At 39.7% G+C, this 18,616-nt stretch overlaps 1 protein-coding gene across 1 annotated transcript in view; it reads left to right on the top strand.

Annotated features, from left to right (window-relative positions):
* LOC108247445 (metal transporter CNNM1-like) overlaps positions 1 to 18,616 on the top strand; it is a 35,023-nt gene continuing 16,407 nt past the window's right edge. The window contains exons 1-6 of the mRNA XM_017435576.3: positions 1 to 1,601; positions 12,026 to 12,169; positions 13,583 to 13,723; positions 14,112 to 14,281; positions 14,412 to 14,502; positions 15,564 to 15,709. Of these exons, the coding sequence (XP_017291065.1) occupies positions 176 to 1,601; positions 12,026 to 12,169; positions 13,583 to 13,723; positions 14,112 to 14,281; positions 14,412 to 14,502; positions 15,564 to 15,709 (2,118 nt within the window). The 5' untranslated portion in view covers positions 1 to 175. The remainder of the gene's footprint in view (positions 1,602 to 12,025; positions 12,170 to 13,582; positions 13,724 to 14,111; positions 14,282 to 14,411; positions 14,503 to 15,563; positions 15,710 to 18,616) is intronic.

Genomic DNA, 18,616 nt, shown 5'->3' with positions numbered 1-18,616 from the left:
TGGTGCGTCCCTTTCTCTGATCATCATCATCATCTTCTTCTTCATCATCATCATCACCACACCGTTAAAACCATATTATACTGCTGATGGACCTTCCTATTCCCACATGGACCGGAACCAGGCAGCCTCACGTGACAGTGGTTCCCCGGGCTAAGCCCGCTCCTCAGACCGCATCATGGCTGCGGAGGATGCGGCCGGAGCCGCGCTCTCTCGCGGGGCTTCGCTCTCTCTGTCCCGCCTGCTGCTGATCTCCGTCTGGTTCTGCTCGCTGCTCCCTCACCCGGCCCTCTGCCTGCTGGGCTTCCGTCCGGAGGAGACCGGGGCGGAGCTGTCCGTGGAGGACGGGGTGCTGAAAGCCACCGAGGGGACTCGCTTCATGCTGCGGGTTTACTACTCCGCCTCCCCGCAGAGGCTCAACCGCACCGCGGGGACGCGTGCCAACAATGCCGCGCCCTGGATCGCCTTCATCGAGGAGCCAAGTCCCGGGAGAGAGGGACAAGTTCACCCCAAAAGGAACATGTGTATGGACAAGAACGCCAGGACGTCCGACATTGAGATTTTAGGCTCCTTTAAGTCTGCTTCCAGTCAGAACTCGGTTCTTGTCGAGTTGCTGGCCAAAGACCTGAGGAGGGGGGAGAAAATCAAATACTACTCTATGTGCGCATTCGACGGATCCAAATGGGAGCATTACCGGACCAGGGACTTCTGGGTGGCGGTGACGGAGCGCTCTTCTGTTCCGGAGCTCTGGCTCCAAGTGTTGGTCTCCGTCCTCTTGCTCGGGCTCTCAGCTCTGTTCAGTGGGCTCAACTTGAGTCTGCTAGCGCTGGACCCGGTGGAGCTGCAGGTCCTCCAGAACAGCGGCACCGACACGGAGCAGAACTACGCGCGTAAAATCGAGTCTGTGCGTCGGCACGGCAACTATGTCCTGTGCACCTTGCTGCTGGGAAACGCGATCATCAACGCCTCTCTGGCCGTGTGGATGTGCCAGATCCTGGGCATGACCTGGATCTCCACGGTCATCTGCGCCTTCGGCATCTTCTTTATCGGAGAAATCCTCCCGCACTCCGTGGCCTCGCGCCACGGCCTGGCCATCGCGTCCAAGACCATCTGGGTGACGCGGCTGTTGATGGTGCTCTCCTTTCCCATCTCCTACCCCATTAGCAAGCTGCTGGATCTGATCCTCAACCAGGAGATCTCCAACTTCTACACCCGAGAGAAGCTCCTGGAGATGCTGCGCGTCACAGACCCGTACCACGACCTGGTCAAAGAGGAGCTGAACATCATCCAGGGCGCGCTGGAGCTGCGCACCAAGACCGTGGAGGACGTCCTGACGCCGCTGACAGACTGCTTCATGCTGGCCTCGGACGCCGTGCTGGACTTCAACACCATGTCTGAGATCATGCAGAGCGGCTACACGAGGATCCCGGTGTTCGAGAATGAGCGGTCCAACATCGTGGACATCCTGTTCGTCAAGGACCTGGCGTTCGTGGACCCGGACGACTGCACCCCGCTGAAGACAATAACCCAGTTTTACAAACACCCGCTGCACTTCGTCTTCAACGACACCAAACTGGACACGATGCTGGAGGAGTTTAAGAAAGGTGAGCGAGTCAGACCCTGCAGTGAGACCACTTTATCAAACATGTATAGAAATATTATAGATAATTAATTAAAATAATTTTAAAATTAAAATAATTTAAAATAATTCTGCCCTTGTGATGGTTGGCCAACGACTTTGTAGACTCATGTTCATACAGCCTGAGTGTGCTTGTTTATTTTGTTTGTCTGTTAGCAAAATATCTCATTCATGAACCACTGAATGGAAAGTCTCAAAAAGTAATCAGCAGATGTACATCTACAACTGATTACAATGTAGTGTCAATCCAATTCAACCCAATTCAAGATGCCCTCCACAGCCAACTGAACTAAAAAAACTCAAAAATAGCTGTAGGTCAGAGAGAGTACATAACTCAGCCAAATTTACAGCTATTGAGCTAAAATTTGATGTGGTAGGAGCAGAAAATTATGCTCACTATATACACCAAGCAACAACTTTGCTTTAAAGTTTGGCAGTAACTGTTATAATCATCACTGTCACTCTGTTAGCAAAATATTGTATCCCATGAATGACTGGACAGAATTCAGTGAAACACTCAGACAACTGAATAATTTTTGTAGTCAAACCAATTCAAGCCAACATAAAAATGGCATTGTACAGAAATGGAGAAACTTTTTATGATAGTAGCTGGCATTCATCCCCAACACATTCTCTGAGTGCTACAACTTGCAAGATCTCACAATATAGTGAAGTGAAGTGAAATTTATTTATACAGCACTTTTCAGCAGCAAGGCAATCCAAAGTGCTTTACAACACAGAAACAACAACAGACTCAAATACAGAAAAACATCAAAATCAAATATAGATAACTATAACAGAGTAATGAGTAGTTTTAGCTAATAGTTTGATTGGTATAACTATAACAGGTAATTTGAGTAAACTAACAATCTGTAAGTCGGTCAGTGATATATAACCTAAACAACAATCAGGTACAGAATCAAATACAGAGATAAAAACATCAAAAATCAAAAGCAATTCTAGCTAACAGAACGGTTGATATAATGATATTGATAATGATAACAAGTCTTTAGTATACTAGGTACAGAGCCGTTCAGTGATCTATAGATCAATGGGAATATTTGAAAGTCTATTATTTAACTTGGATCAAAACTTTCATCTAAGAGGAAATATTAGAGTTGATACAGTGATAACACGTCTTAATAGACCATTTGAATATAAATAAGTTTTCCACTCAGAGAAGCATTAAAAAGACAAATCTATTTGATAAGGGTAGACTAACAGAAGCAGAAGAGAAAAAAGCCACACAAGGTCCAGATACCAAGCAGAGTGACACATGAAGAGACAAAGCAGAGACGGTGGAGATCGGTGTAGTGTGTTTGTATGAATGTGTGTGTGTGTGTGTGTGTTTGCTGACAAGTCCATGAATTACGTCACAGAGGCCATTGTCTTTGATAATATGATGGAAACATTTATCAACCAGCCCAGAGCAGATCCACAGATGTTCTCAGGCAAGGGAGGGGCCAGAGCATCTTATTTACATAAAATCCAGGAGGAATTTAAGATAGCTATCCAACAAGGCTGGGACAAGGGAGCCAGATTCACATAACAATAACTGTTTTGGGTCAGGCTGACTCTTATTTTCCATCTGCCTTGAAAATCTTGCTGGTGCTTCTCAATGGCAAATCCAAACAGCCAAATTCCAGGTCTATTCTGCCAGATCCGAGCAAACAACTTTTTCCAAGATTTATCCCATTTCATCCCCGAGTCCAGGAACCGCATCTAGCCTGCAATCCTGTAAAAGGATTGCATCCAGTCTACGATTCTGCTCACGTAACATCATAGTCTGAGTGTTGATCTCGCTGCAGATCCCATCACACATGCCTGGCAGCCTCACAGTAGCCAGAACAGCTGCCGAGGTTTTCCGAATTTTTTGATATGCCAGGTAACCGCCAACTCCAAAAAGCAGAAAGCCTGTTATCAAAAATCCAATTTTGTAAACATCTTTGACATCCTCGACTGACAGTATCGACAGACACACAATCCTCCACTCCTGCCAGGAGTCCATTGTGTATCTGGAAAAAAATGTCCTGTCTGGGATCCCTGTCTTCTCATTGAAAAAATTTGATCAATTGCGTTGAGAGACCAGCTGTCCAAATCCATAATTCACAAATGCTGGAAGATATGTAAACAGAGACTCCAAAGGAAAAGACAAGACACAGCAGGGCAGAGAGTATGAGATCATCCTTCCATCCATCCATCCATTAATCCATTTTCTTTACCCGCTTATCCTTTCTAGGTCATGAGGAGCTGGTGTCTATCTCTAGCAGCCACTGTGAAAGAGGCAGGGGACACCCTGAACAGGTCCCAAGTCCATCACAGAGATACATAACAAACTTTATTTACAAAGTTTGACCAAAATGCGTACAACTCTGTCCCTTCTTAACATGATCTTAGTTTAAAACTCTGACATGAAAGGCAGTGGATAAGCATTCCTTCAAGAATTGCTAGGTTTTCAATTATTGTCTGGTTCATTAAATGTTGCACCTGTCTGACCGTTGGCTTATAAAATGCCATTTGCTTTGCAGTTTGGACATATTGTGATTTAGTTTAGTTTAAACCTAATCGCACAATACAAACACAAAAAATACTATTACATCTTAAAACAACGCCATTGTTTGACTAAAGCAACTCTGTTTTCCGATGACGGTCTCATGAAGAGGATGGTCAGGGTTGTCCATGATTTCCTTGATTTTATGCAAAATCCTTCTTTGCATCATCATCCCGAGAACGGAACCAGCCTTCTTTATCAGGTTGTTGAGCCTTTTTAGGTCCCTGGCTCTGATGCTGGCTCTGAACAGATGATATATATATATATATATATATATATATATATATATATATATGATATATGATATGATATATGATGCACACACATACAACATTTAAGACTTAGCTGGTGTACGACAGTCTTCACGTATTTGACTTTGTTTCAGCTGAGAGTTAAAAACTCTAACATTAGTTAATTATTTTATTGCTGTTGGTAAACTGTTCTAAACAAAAAGGACAATGTTTTCCATCTCCAGTAACTGCTCCCCTTGTTGAAGCTCCTGAGCTGCTGAATCTTAAAACCCCTTTACTCACTACATCAAGGGAATTGTGACATTTTAAATTCAGTTTTATAAAGGAAAAATATTTTAAACTATCAAAGCTTAAAGATGATACATCTCTTGTATTTTACAGCGGTGCCACTTTATTGCTGTTTGATCTGAAACTGTCAGAGCTTGTTTGTTCAGCAACATCACAGGTTTTGAAGCTGACTGAGTTGCTTAATCTCAAACAGTTACACAATATGAAACATGAAAGGTGACAGAATCACAGCATGCAGATACAACTGGACAGCCTTCACTGGTAAACATGATCTTATGAGACCAAAGTAGTTAAGTTGACAGTATGTTCTTGTACTCTGAGGTTGATGAAGTTATATAACATGAAGCCATAGAGCCAGAATCGGATTGGCCAGATGGGTTTTGCAAGATGCATATTTTACTTATGGGAATTTATGTATTTTTAAGTTTTTCAAAAGAGGGGGGGCTTGCTGAATAACCACTCAAGATAGACACCAGCGACACTTACAACTTGTTGTAGGTGTTGCTGGTTGTTGTCTTGCAGTAAGAAGATCCTGGGTTTGACTCCCAGCTGGGATCAATCTCTGTAGAATTTTCCTGTTCTCTCCTTTACACGTGTGGGTCTTCTTCAAATACTCTGGTTTCCTCCAGTCCACAAATGTGTATAGTTTAATTGGTGACTGTAAATGGTCTCTAGGTGTGAGTGTGGGTGGCTGTGTGTGGTCCTGTGATGGACAAGTAATCTGTTCTGGGTGAACCCCACCTTCCGTCCAATGACCACTGGAAATAGGCACCAGCTCCCTGTGACTCTGATCAGGACTGAGAAAGTACTGAAAATGGATGGAGTTAGAATATTACATTTGTTAGCTGTCCTTATGAGTCAGAACAAATCTGTTGTACATTATTTGTCATCTGAAAAATTTATGCTCCATATTTGTTTTAACAATCATCACTTTGTGAGATAACTGCAACCAGTGAAGCAATATAAACTTCTAAAGTCTAAAATATTGTGATAAACCAAGAATGGGAATCGTAGCAGGAAGAAGGCTCATGCCGTCTCCTAACATGGCCCTCTCTGCACCAAAAAGAGTACAAATCCTCCTAAGGTCCCTCAGCAGCTGCAGTCAGCTGGCACTCTGCCTGTCTTTATCTTTAATGGGTGTGGTTTAAATTGGCCAATGACAGGTCTTGCTGCAGATCACTGCCTTCCTGCTTGTCTCTGACTGCATACTCAGCAGTTTTTTCTGCTGCGTTTGTGGTGCGGACAGGAAGAGAGGGCAGTAAACACAGGAGGACACCTTGACCAAAAGAGATTTAGATAAACATTACTATTAGGACACGTTTACTGTGCACTGAAATAACATAATAACCATTTTATAAACCCAAAGATGTAAGGATTTTCCGAGCCTGTGAAAAATGCACATTTTTATTTGAGAGTGCAAGAATTTGTTTAAATATAGGGCCAACTGAGTTAATCTCTATTGTTTCATCTATATTTAAACAGGTTCTCTGCATGTAAAAAGGATCAGGATGAGATAATCTGCAAAGCGAAAGGATTATGAAAGAGGTCTGTTCCTCTGCCTGGCTTCATGTGCTGCTCTCTGTCACTTCCTGTTTCCCTCTCTTTCTGTCTCCCACTGCAGCAGGAAAATGCAGCCCGTCTCATTCATTCCACTGAGACTCCTGCAGCAGCCGAAACTGACAGAAAACACAGTATAGCTGTGTATTAAAAGTTAATCAGTTGTAGATGCACATCATGTGACTGCTCTCTGAAAGTTCCATTAAAATGTGTACAGTGGTTTATGAGATATTTGCTAACAGAAAAACAGGGTTGACTCCAACAGTTAATGCTAAAGTTTTGATTAAAGATTTTGCCAATGTGTAGCACTTGGTGTATGTGCTGTGAATGATTCTCAGTGAGGTAAGAAGCTACTGAGCAAATCTTTGGCCTGAATGCTAAACAGTGTGATTGGAAACCAGGAACATGGCCAAGAGACCCTCCCTTTCTGTGAATAACTGCAGTACTGTGCTGCTGAGGAGAACCTTTCAGAGGCAGGGGGCTGTTGTTCAGAGATGGATGGCTGAATGTGAACATTACAAACAAAACCAGCATCAAATTTCTTTTAAAATAAATAGATTATAATATGAATGGCACAGCAGAGCAGTGGTTAGAGCTGTTGCCTAACAACCAGAGGTCACATGTTCAAAAGTCAGCTGCAGCCTCTCTGTGTGGATTTTACATGTTCTCCCTGTGCATGCTTTGGTTTTCTCTAGGTCCTCCAGTTTCATAGACCAAAAACATGCATGTTAGATTCACTGGGAACTCTAAATTGTGTGAATGGTTGTTTGTCTCTATGTGTCCCTATGATAGACTTATGACTTTTCCAGGGTATACCTCACCTCTCACACAGTGACTGCTGGAGATAGGCATCAGGCTTTAAAACTGTAAAAGTTTAGTCACTTCCTTTACAAGTTTCATTTAATCAAAGAATTCCGTTAATTAATATATCATTAGGTTGATGAGCCACCTTATGTCTGTTGACAAGCCAAACAAAATTGGGAATATGTTCATTTTCTACCAGATGATATTTGAATTTGTGAGCAAATTTAAAACATGAGAATTTAGGCAGAATTTAGTTGTAAACATCCAGGTTCATACAAAATGTGGAAGTTAAATTTTTCCTTTTAAAATGTTTTTGCACAGGTGAAGTTATTCTATCATCTCAGGCACAGCTAAGGTTTTATTCAAAATACTTGTGTTAATATTATCATGAGACTGACAAACCAACATTATACATTCAATAACGATTCTTAACAAAAAGAAAAACTTTATTTTCCTATATCAAATGTCCACAAAAGTTCTGCAGTTACACAGACTCAACTAAATACTGAAGACGCTAAATGGCCTATAGGCCTATGGTTTGTCATAATAAACTGCAGCAGTCATGCCCAACCTCCACCCAACAGCCTGCAGTCCATAAAATACGCCAGAATTTTTGTTAAATCTGTTTGTTCATTGAGTTGCACATATCTTTTTCTTTTTGTCTTGTTTAGGTACCGGTCCAACTGTTTAAATTCTTCTAGGTAGCAGCCTTTGCAACTCCATTGAGCATAGAGGGTGGGTCAAATGGGGTTAGAGAAGCATGACCAGACTATGGAAGAATTTCAACAGCATCATAAGCATGACCTCTACGGACAGGATTATAAATGAGTCCATCAGAGGGACAGCTCAAGTTGAGCAGTTTGGAGACAAAGTTACAGAAGCAAGGCTAAGATGGTTTGAACAGAGGAGAGGTAGTAAACATATTGAACAAAGGATGTTGAATATGGAGCTGCCAGGGAGGAAGTAAAGAGAAAGACCACAGAGAAGGCTCATGGTTGTAGTGAAGGAGGAAATGCGGAGGGTTGGTGTGCCAGAGGAGGAGGATGGGATAGAGTGAGATGAAGGGAGATGATTCACTGTAGAGACCCCTGAAGGGAGCAGTTGAAACAAGAAGAGTCCTTGTCCTGTCCTCCGTCTAAGTAAAAAAAGCTTATAAAATATTCAGTGTGTAGAATATCTCGTTTCTGTCCCTGCCATCTGTTCTCAGTACTAATCCAACATTTTGTTTGTAACAATTTTTTTCCACACATTTCTGCTCCCATTTTGTAAGAAAGGTTTAGATTTTTAAAGTATATAAAAAGCACTTTTGATGCTTTTTAAAGTAGCATTACCTAAAAATTAAGGAATGAGTGCAGTGTTCGTTCACTCTACTTCTCCCTTTAATGATTTTGGCCAAGTTACAAGGATTTGAACAATCAGACTTAGGAGTGAAAAAAAAGCATTTTAAAGAAATGTTTTTTTTCTTATTAGGTTTGATAAAATTACATCTAAGCTACAAACATGTAATACATGCATACATATAAATCATCCTATTATCTATTTTAGCAGCTAGCATTGGCTACTTAAAATGACGCTAGAAGTTAAGCATTAGCATGGCATGTTTTATGAGAGAAAAACAAAATGAAGGTGTATTTTAGAGTAATGGTGAAGCACTTGTAATAGTACTGGGCCAATGTTCAAATTCTTGTGACTTTTATTTTCCTTAGAGCTTTCTCCACAATTTTGATTTGTTACAGCAGGAACATACATGTAGCTAATAAATATTCTTGAGCAAGTCTATGGTGCTTGAAACAATTAAACTGATACACAATATTTTTTGATTTGATATTTATATGATGAGCCTCTTATAGAGAAAACCACAAGACAAGTCAAATGGCTGCTGTTAAAATAGATGAAATATTGCACTGCTTTACATTTGATTTACAAACACAAGGAACCATTTTAAAAGCTTTGAAATATAGGCCTGTGTGTTTTCCATGATTTTCTGGTATCTGTATAGTAGCTTACAAAGTTGTTTGTATTTATCAGATACATTCCAGGATATAGTATGTATAAATAAAGGTTGTTTGAAACTTTTGTCTTTGTTGCAGGGTTTTGTCAGGGGTTTAATTTTAATTTTCAACTTAAGATAAACATGAATTAAAGACCCAGCAATTCTTCAAGGAATGCATATCGCCCTTTCATGCCAGAGTTTTAAACTGAAATCATCTTATGTTGAGAAATGATGGAGTAGCCAACAATGTGAGATCTTGTAAGTTGTGGTAGTAGAGTATGTATTCAGCATGACTGTCAACTACTACCTCACCAAAGTTAGCTCAGATTTTGTAAAATTTACTGAGTTAGAGCCATTTTTATGTTGGCTAATGCCAATTAGCTGTGGTGGCCATCTTGAATTTGATTCGCTTTAACCCTCTCAAGGCAGGCGTTGCAACAACATATCTGATTTTTTCTGTTACTAAAACTTAATTTGAGCCTGAGAGTGTTAAAAGTTAAGCAGTTGTAGATTTACATCCAATGACTACTTTCTGAAAGTTTATTGAAAATATGGCCTGTGGTTCGTGAGCTATTTTGCTAACAGACAGACACATTTGATGCCACTAATTAATGGCAAAGTTTTAAAAACAGATCTTGTGTGATAAGTTAGCGCTTAGAGTATGTGTTGGGAATGACTCTCAGCTACTGCCACACCAAAACCTAAATCTGTAAAACTGTCTGAGTTACAGATGTTTTTGTGTGTCAAGGTTGCTTTCTATAGTGTCCTTTGCAGCAGGTGATAATAAGAGGTGACCGAAGGCTTTAGCACAGCTCTGTCATAAAGAAATGGTCTGATTGTTTAACATATTTGTCCTTCTTGCAAGCTTTTGTCTTGGGTTTGCATTTTCGTCTTAATATTAACATGAAGTTCAGTATATTTAATAAAACCAGTAAAATTTAGTTTAAACACCTGTGGAAAATGGGGCAGCAGCAGGGCTGGGAGTTAAAGGGTTCAAAGATGATCAGAAAGGCAGCTGTGAGGAAGGCATGACTGCCAAGCATTGTTTTAATTTTTGAATCTGACACTGTTTTAAAGTGAAAATACACAAAGGACAAACCACAGAAACGCTTCCTCAGATTCTGTTTGCCTGACCTATTTAGCCGAACACAGCACTCCCAGAATCATGCAGTCCCAGTCTGGGAGTATTTGTTCATCAGTGTGTGTGTGTGAGGTAGTATTTGGCAGGCAGTGGGAGTAGGAGCAGAGAAGGAATCTGTGAGGAAGCTGGCTCTGAGCTAGGCTGTTGAGAAGAACCAGCATACAGGGATTCACTCTGTACTCTGTGCACACACCTATTATTCTGGTAGAAACTGTATCTGTAGGTAAATGACTGTGTAGTTGTATTCAGAGCATCTTCTTGTACTAAATCTCTGCTGCTGTTTCTCTGACTAAACATCAGAGTCCACTCCCACTCAGTTTGAGTCATTCACACATTGAAAAGGAAGCAGCAGAATTCAAATCAGCAGCAAAGATCACATAGAAAAACAGTTCTATTTGACTATCACCATTGTACAAGATAATATACTGTGGCTTCAAAAGGCTTTCAGAACCCCTTCAATTTTCACAGTTTTATATTGCAGCATGATGCTGCAATAGTTTAAAGTGTTTTTTAAATTATTATTATTATTTTGATAATTTATATTAAGTAGCCCAGTATGACAAAGTGAAAACAGAATTTTAAAAAAGTGTAAAGTTTATAAAATGAAATCCATGGTGAACTCAACACTTCGCCCAGTCACCACTGAATATAGACACCAGTTCCCAACAACCCTGCACCGAAAAGTGGGGAAAAAATAAATGGATAGAATATCCCATTTACACATTCCGCCTCTTTACTTACTGCTTAGCTTCAAGTCTGTTTGAGTTTGATGGAACAAGGTTTGCACTCGTGAATTGGAGGACCTTTTGCAAATTTTCATTTCAAATTCTAAACTCAGTCCAGACCATCAGTGGAGTCTCCCAGAAGTGATCTATAGGGTTCAAGTCAGGACTCTGTCTGGGCCACTCTAGGATATTCACAGAATTGTCTCTAAGCTCCTCCTGTGTTGTCTTCACTGTTGGGTCGTGTCACATTAAAAGGAGAACCTGCGGTCCAGTCTAAGGTCCTGTGGACTCATTAAAGATATCTCTGTACTTTGCTCTGCTTTTCTTTAACCTCAACCAGTCTTCCAGTTCCTGCTGCTAAAAACCCCACATCATGATGCTGCCAACCCCACCTTGCTTCACTATAGGAATGGTGTTGGGCAGGTGGTGAGTGGTGCCTGGCTTTCCCCAGACAGAACTCTTAGAATTGAGACTAAATAGTTCAATCAGACCAGAGAGTTTGTATACAATTCTGTTTTGATTTTGTGATTATGAGGTACTGAGTTCGGAATTGTTTTTATTTATTTATTTAACCAGGTAAGTGGTTGAGAACCAGTCCTCATTTACTAGGATGACCTGGCCAAGAGGCAGCAGCGAAAAGCAAATTATACAAGCACAATCATAGTCCTAAACAATTCTCATATAAGAACTTAAAAGAAACCAATTTAAAACATAAGGACCATTATCCACACAATACATACATCACCTAATAATAAAGAAATTAAGGAATTTAAATGTCTGTTAAATTATCCCAATTCCAAAGAAGTTTGGATGTTGAAAATCAATGCATTCTGTTTTTATTTACATTTTACATAATGTCCCAGTATTGTCAGAATTGGGGTTATACAAACCAAGATAGTAAATTGATTGATTTTGAAATGTTTTGATAGCTTTAAAGCTGCATAGTTTGTGTAAGTCATTTGATGGAACAGTTTAATATAATTTTAGATGCCAGTTATGACTAAATTCATAACTGAATTCACAACTAAATTTCATTTTAAAAATAGAAGTGCTGATTTTAGACTCCATGATACTTTCAGGAAAGTCCCACCTTGCCATTGTGCAGCGTGTAAACAATGAGGGTGAAGGTGACCCGTTCTACGAAGTGATGGGCATCGTCACACTGGAAGATGTCATAGAGGAAATCATCAAATCAGAGATCCTGGATGAGACAGACCTGTACAGTAAGTATGCAAATTTACACACACACACACACACACATAATTTGTCAAACTGTTTATGAAAATACATGTAACTGCAAAAGTATTCACCCCCCATGGGATTCTCTCTATTTTGTTGTCTTGCAACCTGAAACTTAACAAGAATTTTGGAGGGTTTCTATCTTTTAATTTACACAATATAACTCCCACTTCAAAGATGAAAAATATTTTTTTACTGTGAAACAAACAAGAAAAAAGACAGTACTCTCTTATGCAGAGCTACGCTACTTCCTGCATCAAGTCTCTTCAGGTCTGTCTCAGTTATATTGGTCCATCTAACCTGGAGCTTTTGTCCGTTCTTCATGAAAAAAAACTGCTGCAGCTCCTTCAGGTTGGATGGGTGTTGCTTGTGTCCAACAATCTTTAAATCAAACCAGAGATTCTCAGTTGGACTGAAGTCTGGACTTTGACTGGACCACTCCAACCCTTTACCTGGTTCTCCTTAAACGAGTAGAGTGATGCTTCCTCAGAGTGTTTAGAGTCACCGACCTGCTGGAAGGTGGACCATTTCAGACTCTAATCTCTGGAAGACTCAAACAAGTTCCTCTCAAGGATTTCTTTGTATTTTGATCCATCCATAACTTCTTTAACTCTGACCGGTTTCCCAGTCCCTGTTGATGAAGAACATCCCACAGCATGATGCTGCCACCACCATGCTTCACTGTAGGTATGGTGTTCTCTGCATGATGAGGTGGTAGGTTTGCCTCAGATGTGGAGTTTTCCTTGATGGTCAAAAAGGTTTTAATCTCATCTGACCACAGCACCTTCTTGTGCATGTTTGTGGAGTTTCAAATATCTCCTTTTGGCAAATTCTAAATCATCTGCATTTTTTGTTTACTTTAAGCAATGTTTTTATCCTTCCATGAAGCCCAGGTTTGTGTGGCTTATAGTGGACTTGAGTCAGATCCTCCCATCTCTGCAGAAGAGTTGCAGCTCAAACAAAAACACATTCAGTAGACATTTTTCTGAATAATGCCCACCTTACTCGCTCCATGACTTTTGGTGGATGACCTTGATTTGGTGACATAATTTTTCCATTTTCTAATAACAGGTTTAATGGAGCATTGTGGGATGTTCAAGATTTGGAATATTTTGTTTTATACTCCAACTCTGATCTGTACCTCTCCAGAACTTTGTCTCTGACCTGTGTGAAGAGTTCCTTGGTTTTCATGATGTCTCTTGTTTGGTGGTAGCCCTTACTACTTAGAGGTGTTGATTCTGGAGGCTAGCAGAACAGGTGTAAATATACTGAGATCATCTGACACTTAGACTGCTCAGAGATGAGGGGGTGAATACTTCCACAACCTACTGCAGCATGGGACCAACAAGAGCTGCATGTTTTTACCCTCATGTTGTGTGTGTTGTTGTGTGTCTCAGCTGACAATCGCACAAAGCGGCGTGTTTCACACCACGAGCGGAAGCAGCAGGACTTTTCTATCTTCAAACTGTCAGAAAACGAGATGAAAGTCAAGATTTCCCCTCAGCTCCTCCTGGCAACACACCGTTTCCTCTCTACAGGTACTATCACATTACCTGCTGTCACTGCAGCAAACATCCTCACAGGCAGGAGAAGAAAGAATATATTAATAATTTCTTGTCTATTTTAATTTCATTACAAAAAAGAGGGAAATGAAATTGCATCCCTACTCAACACTCCCTACCTAAATCCTGCAAACATGATCTGCAGGAGGTAAAGTTATATTTTTTAGCTTTGAGAACATGACTGTAAAGAATTGTAAAGAAAATTCTATATAGGAGTAGATTTTTTCACACAAGTAAGCCTCTTGATTTTGTGCATTTGTAACTACAATATTCACACTGACTTATTTTCTATGTGGTCGTTACATTATTAGAATTAAGTTCCAGTATTTTTTCTGTGTTCTCCTTTTCCTCCTCCTTTGACCAGAGGTGGAACCCTTCAAACCTGCTCACATCTCAGAGAAGATCTTGCTGAGGCTAATCAAACACCCCAGTGTTGTTCAAGAACTTAAGTTTGATGAGAAGAACAAGCGAGCACCGCAGCACTTCCTGTTCCAACGCAACAAACCAGTAGACTACTTCATCTTAGTCCTGCAGGTACCAGAGACGATGTTGAGATATCAGTGTGATGCAGAAATAAAACCTGATGTTCCAGTTGTAACACCTACAACTTAGACTGTTTTTGTGGTGTTTTCTTTCTTTCTTTCTTTCTTTTTTCTTTTTTCAGGGTCGAGTGGAGGTGGAGTTTGGGAAGGAGGCATTGAAGTTTGAGAATGGAGCATTTTCTTACTTTGGAGTACCTGCTGTCATGCCAACTGGTACAAATCTAGAGTCATAATCTGATCAGGTTTTTGTTTAAACCAGTAAACCTCGTCTCCATATCTGATAGATCATTCAGACTCTAAAAAATTTTACACATTTTGTTGTGTTTCAAAAGTAAAAATATTTTAAATGTTTTGTTTTTCAGCAGTCTGTATACATTTTTCCAGCAGGGTTTTGGGGGTTGCTTTAGAATTTAGTAATGGTAAAAGACTGACTTATCCCATTTATGTAACCTTTTATGATTTTATTAACAATTGCCTCAAGTCTTCCAAGGACCATTTGCACATCTTTCTGTTGGAAGTTTCTTCCCTCCCACTTGGCAGAACCTCTGAAACCTAACCAGGGTAAAAAAAAATTAAAAAAAGAGTGTCAGTGCACATCTTTTTTCAAGTCTCTCTAGAGATGCTCACCCCTGAGACATTTTAAGACTTTTGCAGTTTTCTTAAAGCTGCTCCAGTGGTTCCTTGGCAGTATGCCTCCATCTACTATTTTGCTGAAATATAAACTTTCACCCCATCTCAAGAGCCAGAGCCTTCTGGATAAGATTTTCATTCAAGATTTCACTTGTTCTGTATCCTTCTTTATACAATTCTGATTAGTTTTTTATGCACTGCTGCAGATCAGTCTTCCTACAAAATTTGCTGCCATCACAGTGTTTGACTGCAGAGGTGGTATTATTAACATTGTGGATTCTTTACATCCACTGAGAAACTGAAGCCAGTTAAAGGTTTTCTTTCATCAGACCAAAGGGCTTTTTTTCTCATTGTTTTTAAGAGCCTCTTCTTCACTTCACAAATTTCCATCAACTCACTGAATGTTTTCAGTGAGGAATGGGTGCTGTGACCATTCACCTTTACTCTGTTGGCAGTTCCAAACCTATGTTGTGGCATTTGATTTTAACCTGACTCATTCCAACACTGAAAACTCCAGGTTCTAATGGCTAAAGTAACTTTGGTTAAATTAAATGGCTTTCCTGAAGTCTTACAGGATTTTATTAGAACAGCAGTTTATTTTCTGTCCCTGGGAACAAGTAATTGATCTAATATGTCCCCTTTAGTCCACAGGTCTCCGTCTCGCAGCAGTGGGTTGGACCGCTCCGAGACAATGCTGTATGGTGGGAGCATGAGCCAGCTGAACGGAGGAGGGAACGTCTACCTGCCAGACTACTCCGTTAAGCAGCTCACTCACCTTCAACTCATCAAGGTACCTGCAACTCATTCTTTACATACAAAATAGTTTTAGACTTTGTGAATAAAAAGAGATCTTAGGGGGACAAAGTTTGACTGTCTAACTTAAAAATATTCAATAGACAGCATGTTATAAACTAAGCTTTTAAAATCCCAAGTTCTGAAGCTCAACAATTACTTCAGTTACTGAAGGTACTTTTCCAATCTAACTATCAAAGTTACTGCATTTTTGTTCAAACGTGAATTTGGTCACATTATGTAAAAATAGTACAAAATATAAAATTAAACTGAAAGGGTTTTGCAAGTCGTGGATTTCAATTTTGTCAGAGTCAGATATAAAATCACCCAACATCTACAAAAAGAATTGCATTGATATCATGAACATGAACTGTTTAGTTACTGTCTATATTTGTTCATCATTAAAATAAACTGAATTTTATTTAGTATTTTTTATGCTGTAGATAATCTACCATATGAGTCTTCCAACCACTGATATGACTAATGAGATTAAACACAATTATACTGATGTTTTTCTCACAGAACAAATGCTGAACCAAATTAACATTTACTGTTCATTTTATACTTACATTTCAACTTCATAACTCAAATCCAACTATTGCACTTTAATTAAAATTATGTGCAAATAAAAGAAGTAAATAAGTAAGTAAATAAAAATTTAAACCATTCCAAAGGGAGCAAAACAAAAATTCATTTAAAATCTCTTCAGTTTTGCATATCACATAGTTTCTATTCCACTACCACAAAACTCTAGCTGGAATCTCACAGGTTGTAAACTTCAGCATCAAAAAAACAACCTAGTATTAAAATCCAGTGCTGGAGGCCCATAATATATCACACTAAACTCCAAACAAATGGCATCTTATCTTAGATGCTCTTTTTGTCTTTCTGCTTGATCTGCATCTGCTCATAAATCCCTCTCCCTCAGCATATAGATGTAGAATTTCTTACAACTGTATACAAAGTTACACTTAATCTGAATTTTACTACTAAAAAGCTCCACAAAGTGCTTTTTTTATTTTTTTTATGCATTGGTTCTCAATTATTTTTGTGGCAATGTTTTTTCCTCTTCTTATCGTTTCCATGATAATTTACAAAAACATAGCCTACCTGGTATATCTCCAAAAACAATCACAAGTGAACTTGCACTTTAACCCCAATGTGCTCTGTTTGATGAACGTCAAACACAGCTCGTATGGTGAGAGGCTCTCAACCACTTTCTTCACAGTCATTGGATATAATCCAAAAATTAATAAGCGTCTGTTATGGAGTTTTGACTTTTGAAAACAAAGCAAAATTTAGAACATTATCTCAGCTTGTGTTCAAGAGCCTGTTTGAATGATTTATCTGGGGTTAATGAGCAGTTAACTGCCCCATGTTTACTCTGTATTTCATAAAAAATATATATATATATGAAAAAGCCTCCACTATGTACTCCTGCTTTTATCCATGTAATGAAGAGGTCTTCATTACTGGGACTATTTTTTATAAACTTAAACTGTATAGCACTTTAAGAGCACCTTTGCACTTTAACTAGCACTTTAACAAGCACCTTGTTTAGCACTGCACTTTAAGCATGAATTTGCACATAAAGAACCATTTGCACACAAGAAGTTTTAACTATTTATTAAATATTTATTGAGAATTTTAATAATTAGCATGTAGCCTTTTGTTCCAGGCTCTGCACAGCTGCTCCTCATTAAGAAGTGAGGTGGTTGTCTGTGAGAAGAAAAGAATTGTTAGTCAGAGGAAATAAGGTCTACTGTTTAGAAACTTAAGCAAATGTTTGTGTAAAACATGTTAAGTGTGAGTGCAGGAGAAGTGTAGTGGTGCTAAACGTCAACAACTCACCTGTCTTTTCTGTGTCCTCTCCAGGGTGTTTGGACAAATACTTTCCCACACGATTTATAGGTTCTGGGAGAGGCCATGGAAAAGTGTGTGTGGGAGGGTTTGCACAATGTTTTATGGTGTTTTATGATACTTAGGTGTAGGTTTAAAATATAAAATATTTATAAAAATTAACTGGGAATACAGAGGTATTTTAATAAAATGTATTTTACAGATGGAAGTAGTAAATTGGTAAATGTCCCTGTGAGGAATGGTTTAGTCCACTATCAGCTGTGACTATTTAAGGCTGTAATTATGTCTTGTGAGGGGTTCTTTTTGTTGTTGCCTGATGCTGGTAGGCTGGATGGTACAGCACCAGAATAAAACTTGTTCTGACTTCCACCTGACTCTGCATGGATCATCATTCTCTCTGTAAATCAAACCACAAAGGGCAGCCGGTTGACAATCCATGATCAGGCTGCTGAGGTTGTACAGGTATTGACAGTAAGGCCCACCATTGACTGTATTTTTATCAAAAACTGAGAATTTTTGACAAGTATTTTAGGAAAATGTTTTATTCCTGCTTTATTGAGTTTTCGCATTCTCTTCTATTTGCTGGTTTGAGTCTCTCACAGAGCACAGACTGAATAGTATTGTAAAGATATGCATAATTATAGGGTTGAAGCTTGAAGAGTTTTCCCACCTTTATAAAGGGAGTGACAAGGCAGGACTTGACAGGATTCAGACTCGCAACACGAAAACAAAGTTTTAAGGATTTTATTATGGACAGACTAGTAGCAGGACCAGAGGCTTTGAACAGAGCACTCACGTGACCGTCTTGGATCGGGACCAGAACTGGTAAGTCCTCCTTAGCTTGGTGGCTAGGTGCAGACAGGCTTGTCTGAAAGGGGCTGAGGCGAGAGGGGAAAGTCCAGGTCCAAGCAGGGGGTTGTTACCGGTGGGTCAGAGGTCAGAATCCAAATCCAAAAAGGGAGAATCCAAAGGGCGAGGTCCAGGTGAGCGTAGCGAGGTCCGTAACGAGAGATCAGAGTCCAAAGCAGTATCAGGAAAGGAGCAG

The sequence above is a fragment of the Kryptolebias marmoratus genome, linkage group LG3 (assembly GCF_001649575.2).
Source record: "Kryptolebias marmoratus isolate JLee-2015 linkage group LG3, ASM164957v2, whole genome shotgun sequence".
Classification (NCBI taxonomy): Eukaryota; Metazoa; Chordata; class Actinopteri; order Cyprinodontiformes; family Rivulidae; genus Kryptolebias; species Kryptolebias marmoratus.
This window is presented reverse-complemented; position numbering and strand designations above follow the sequence as displayed.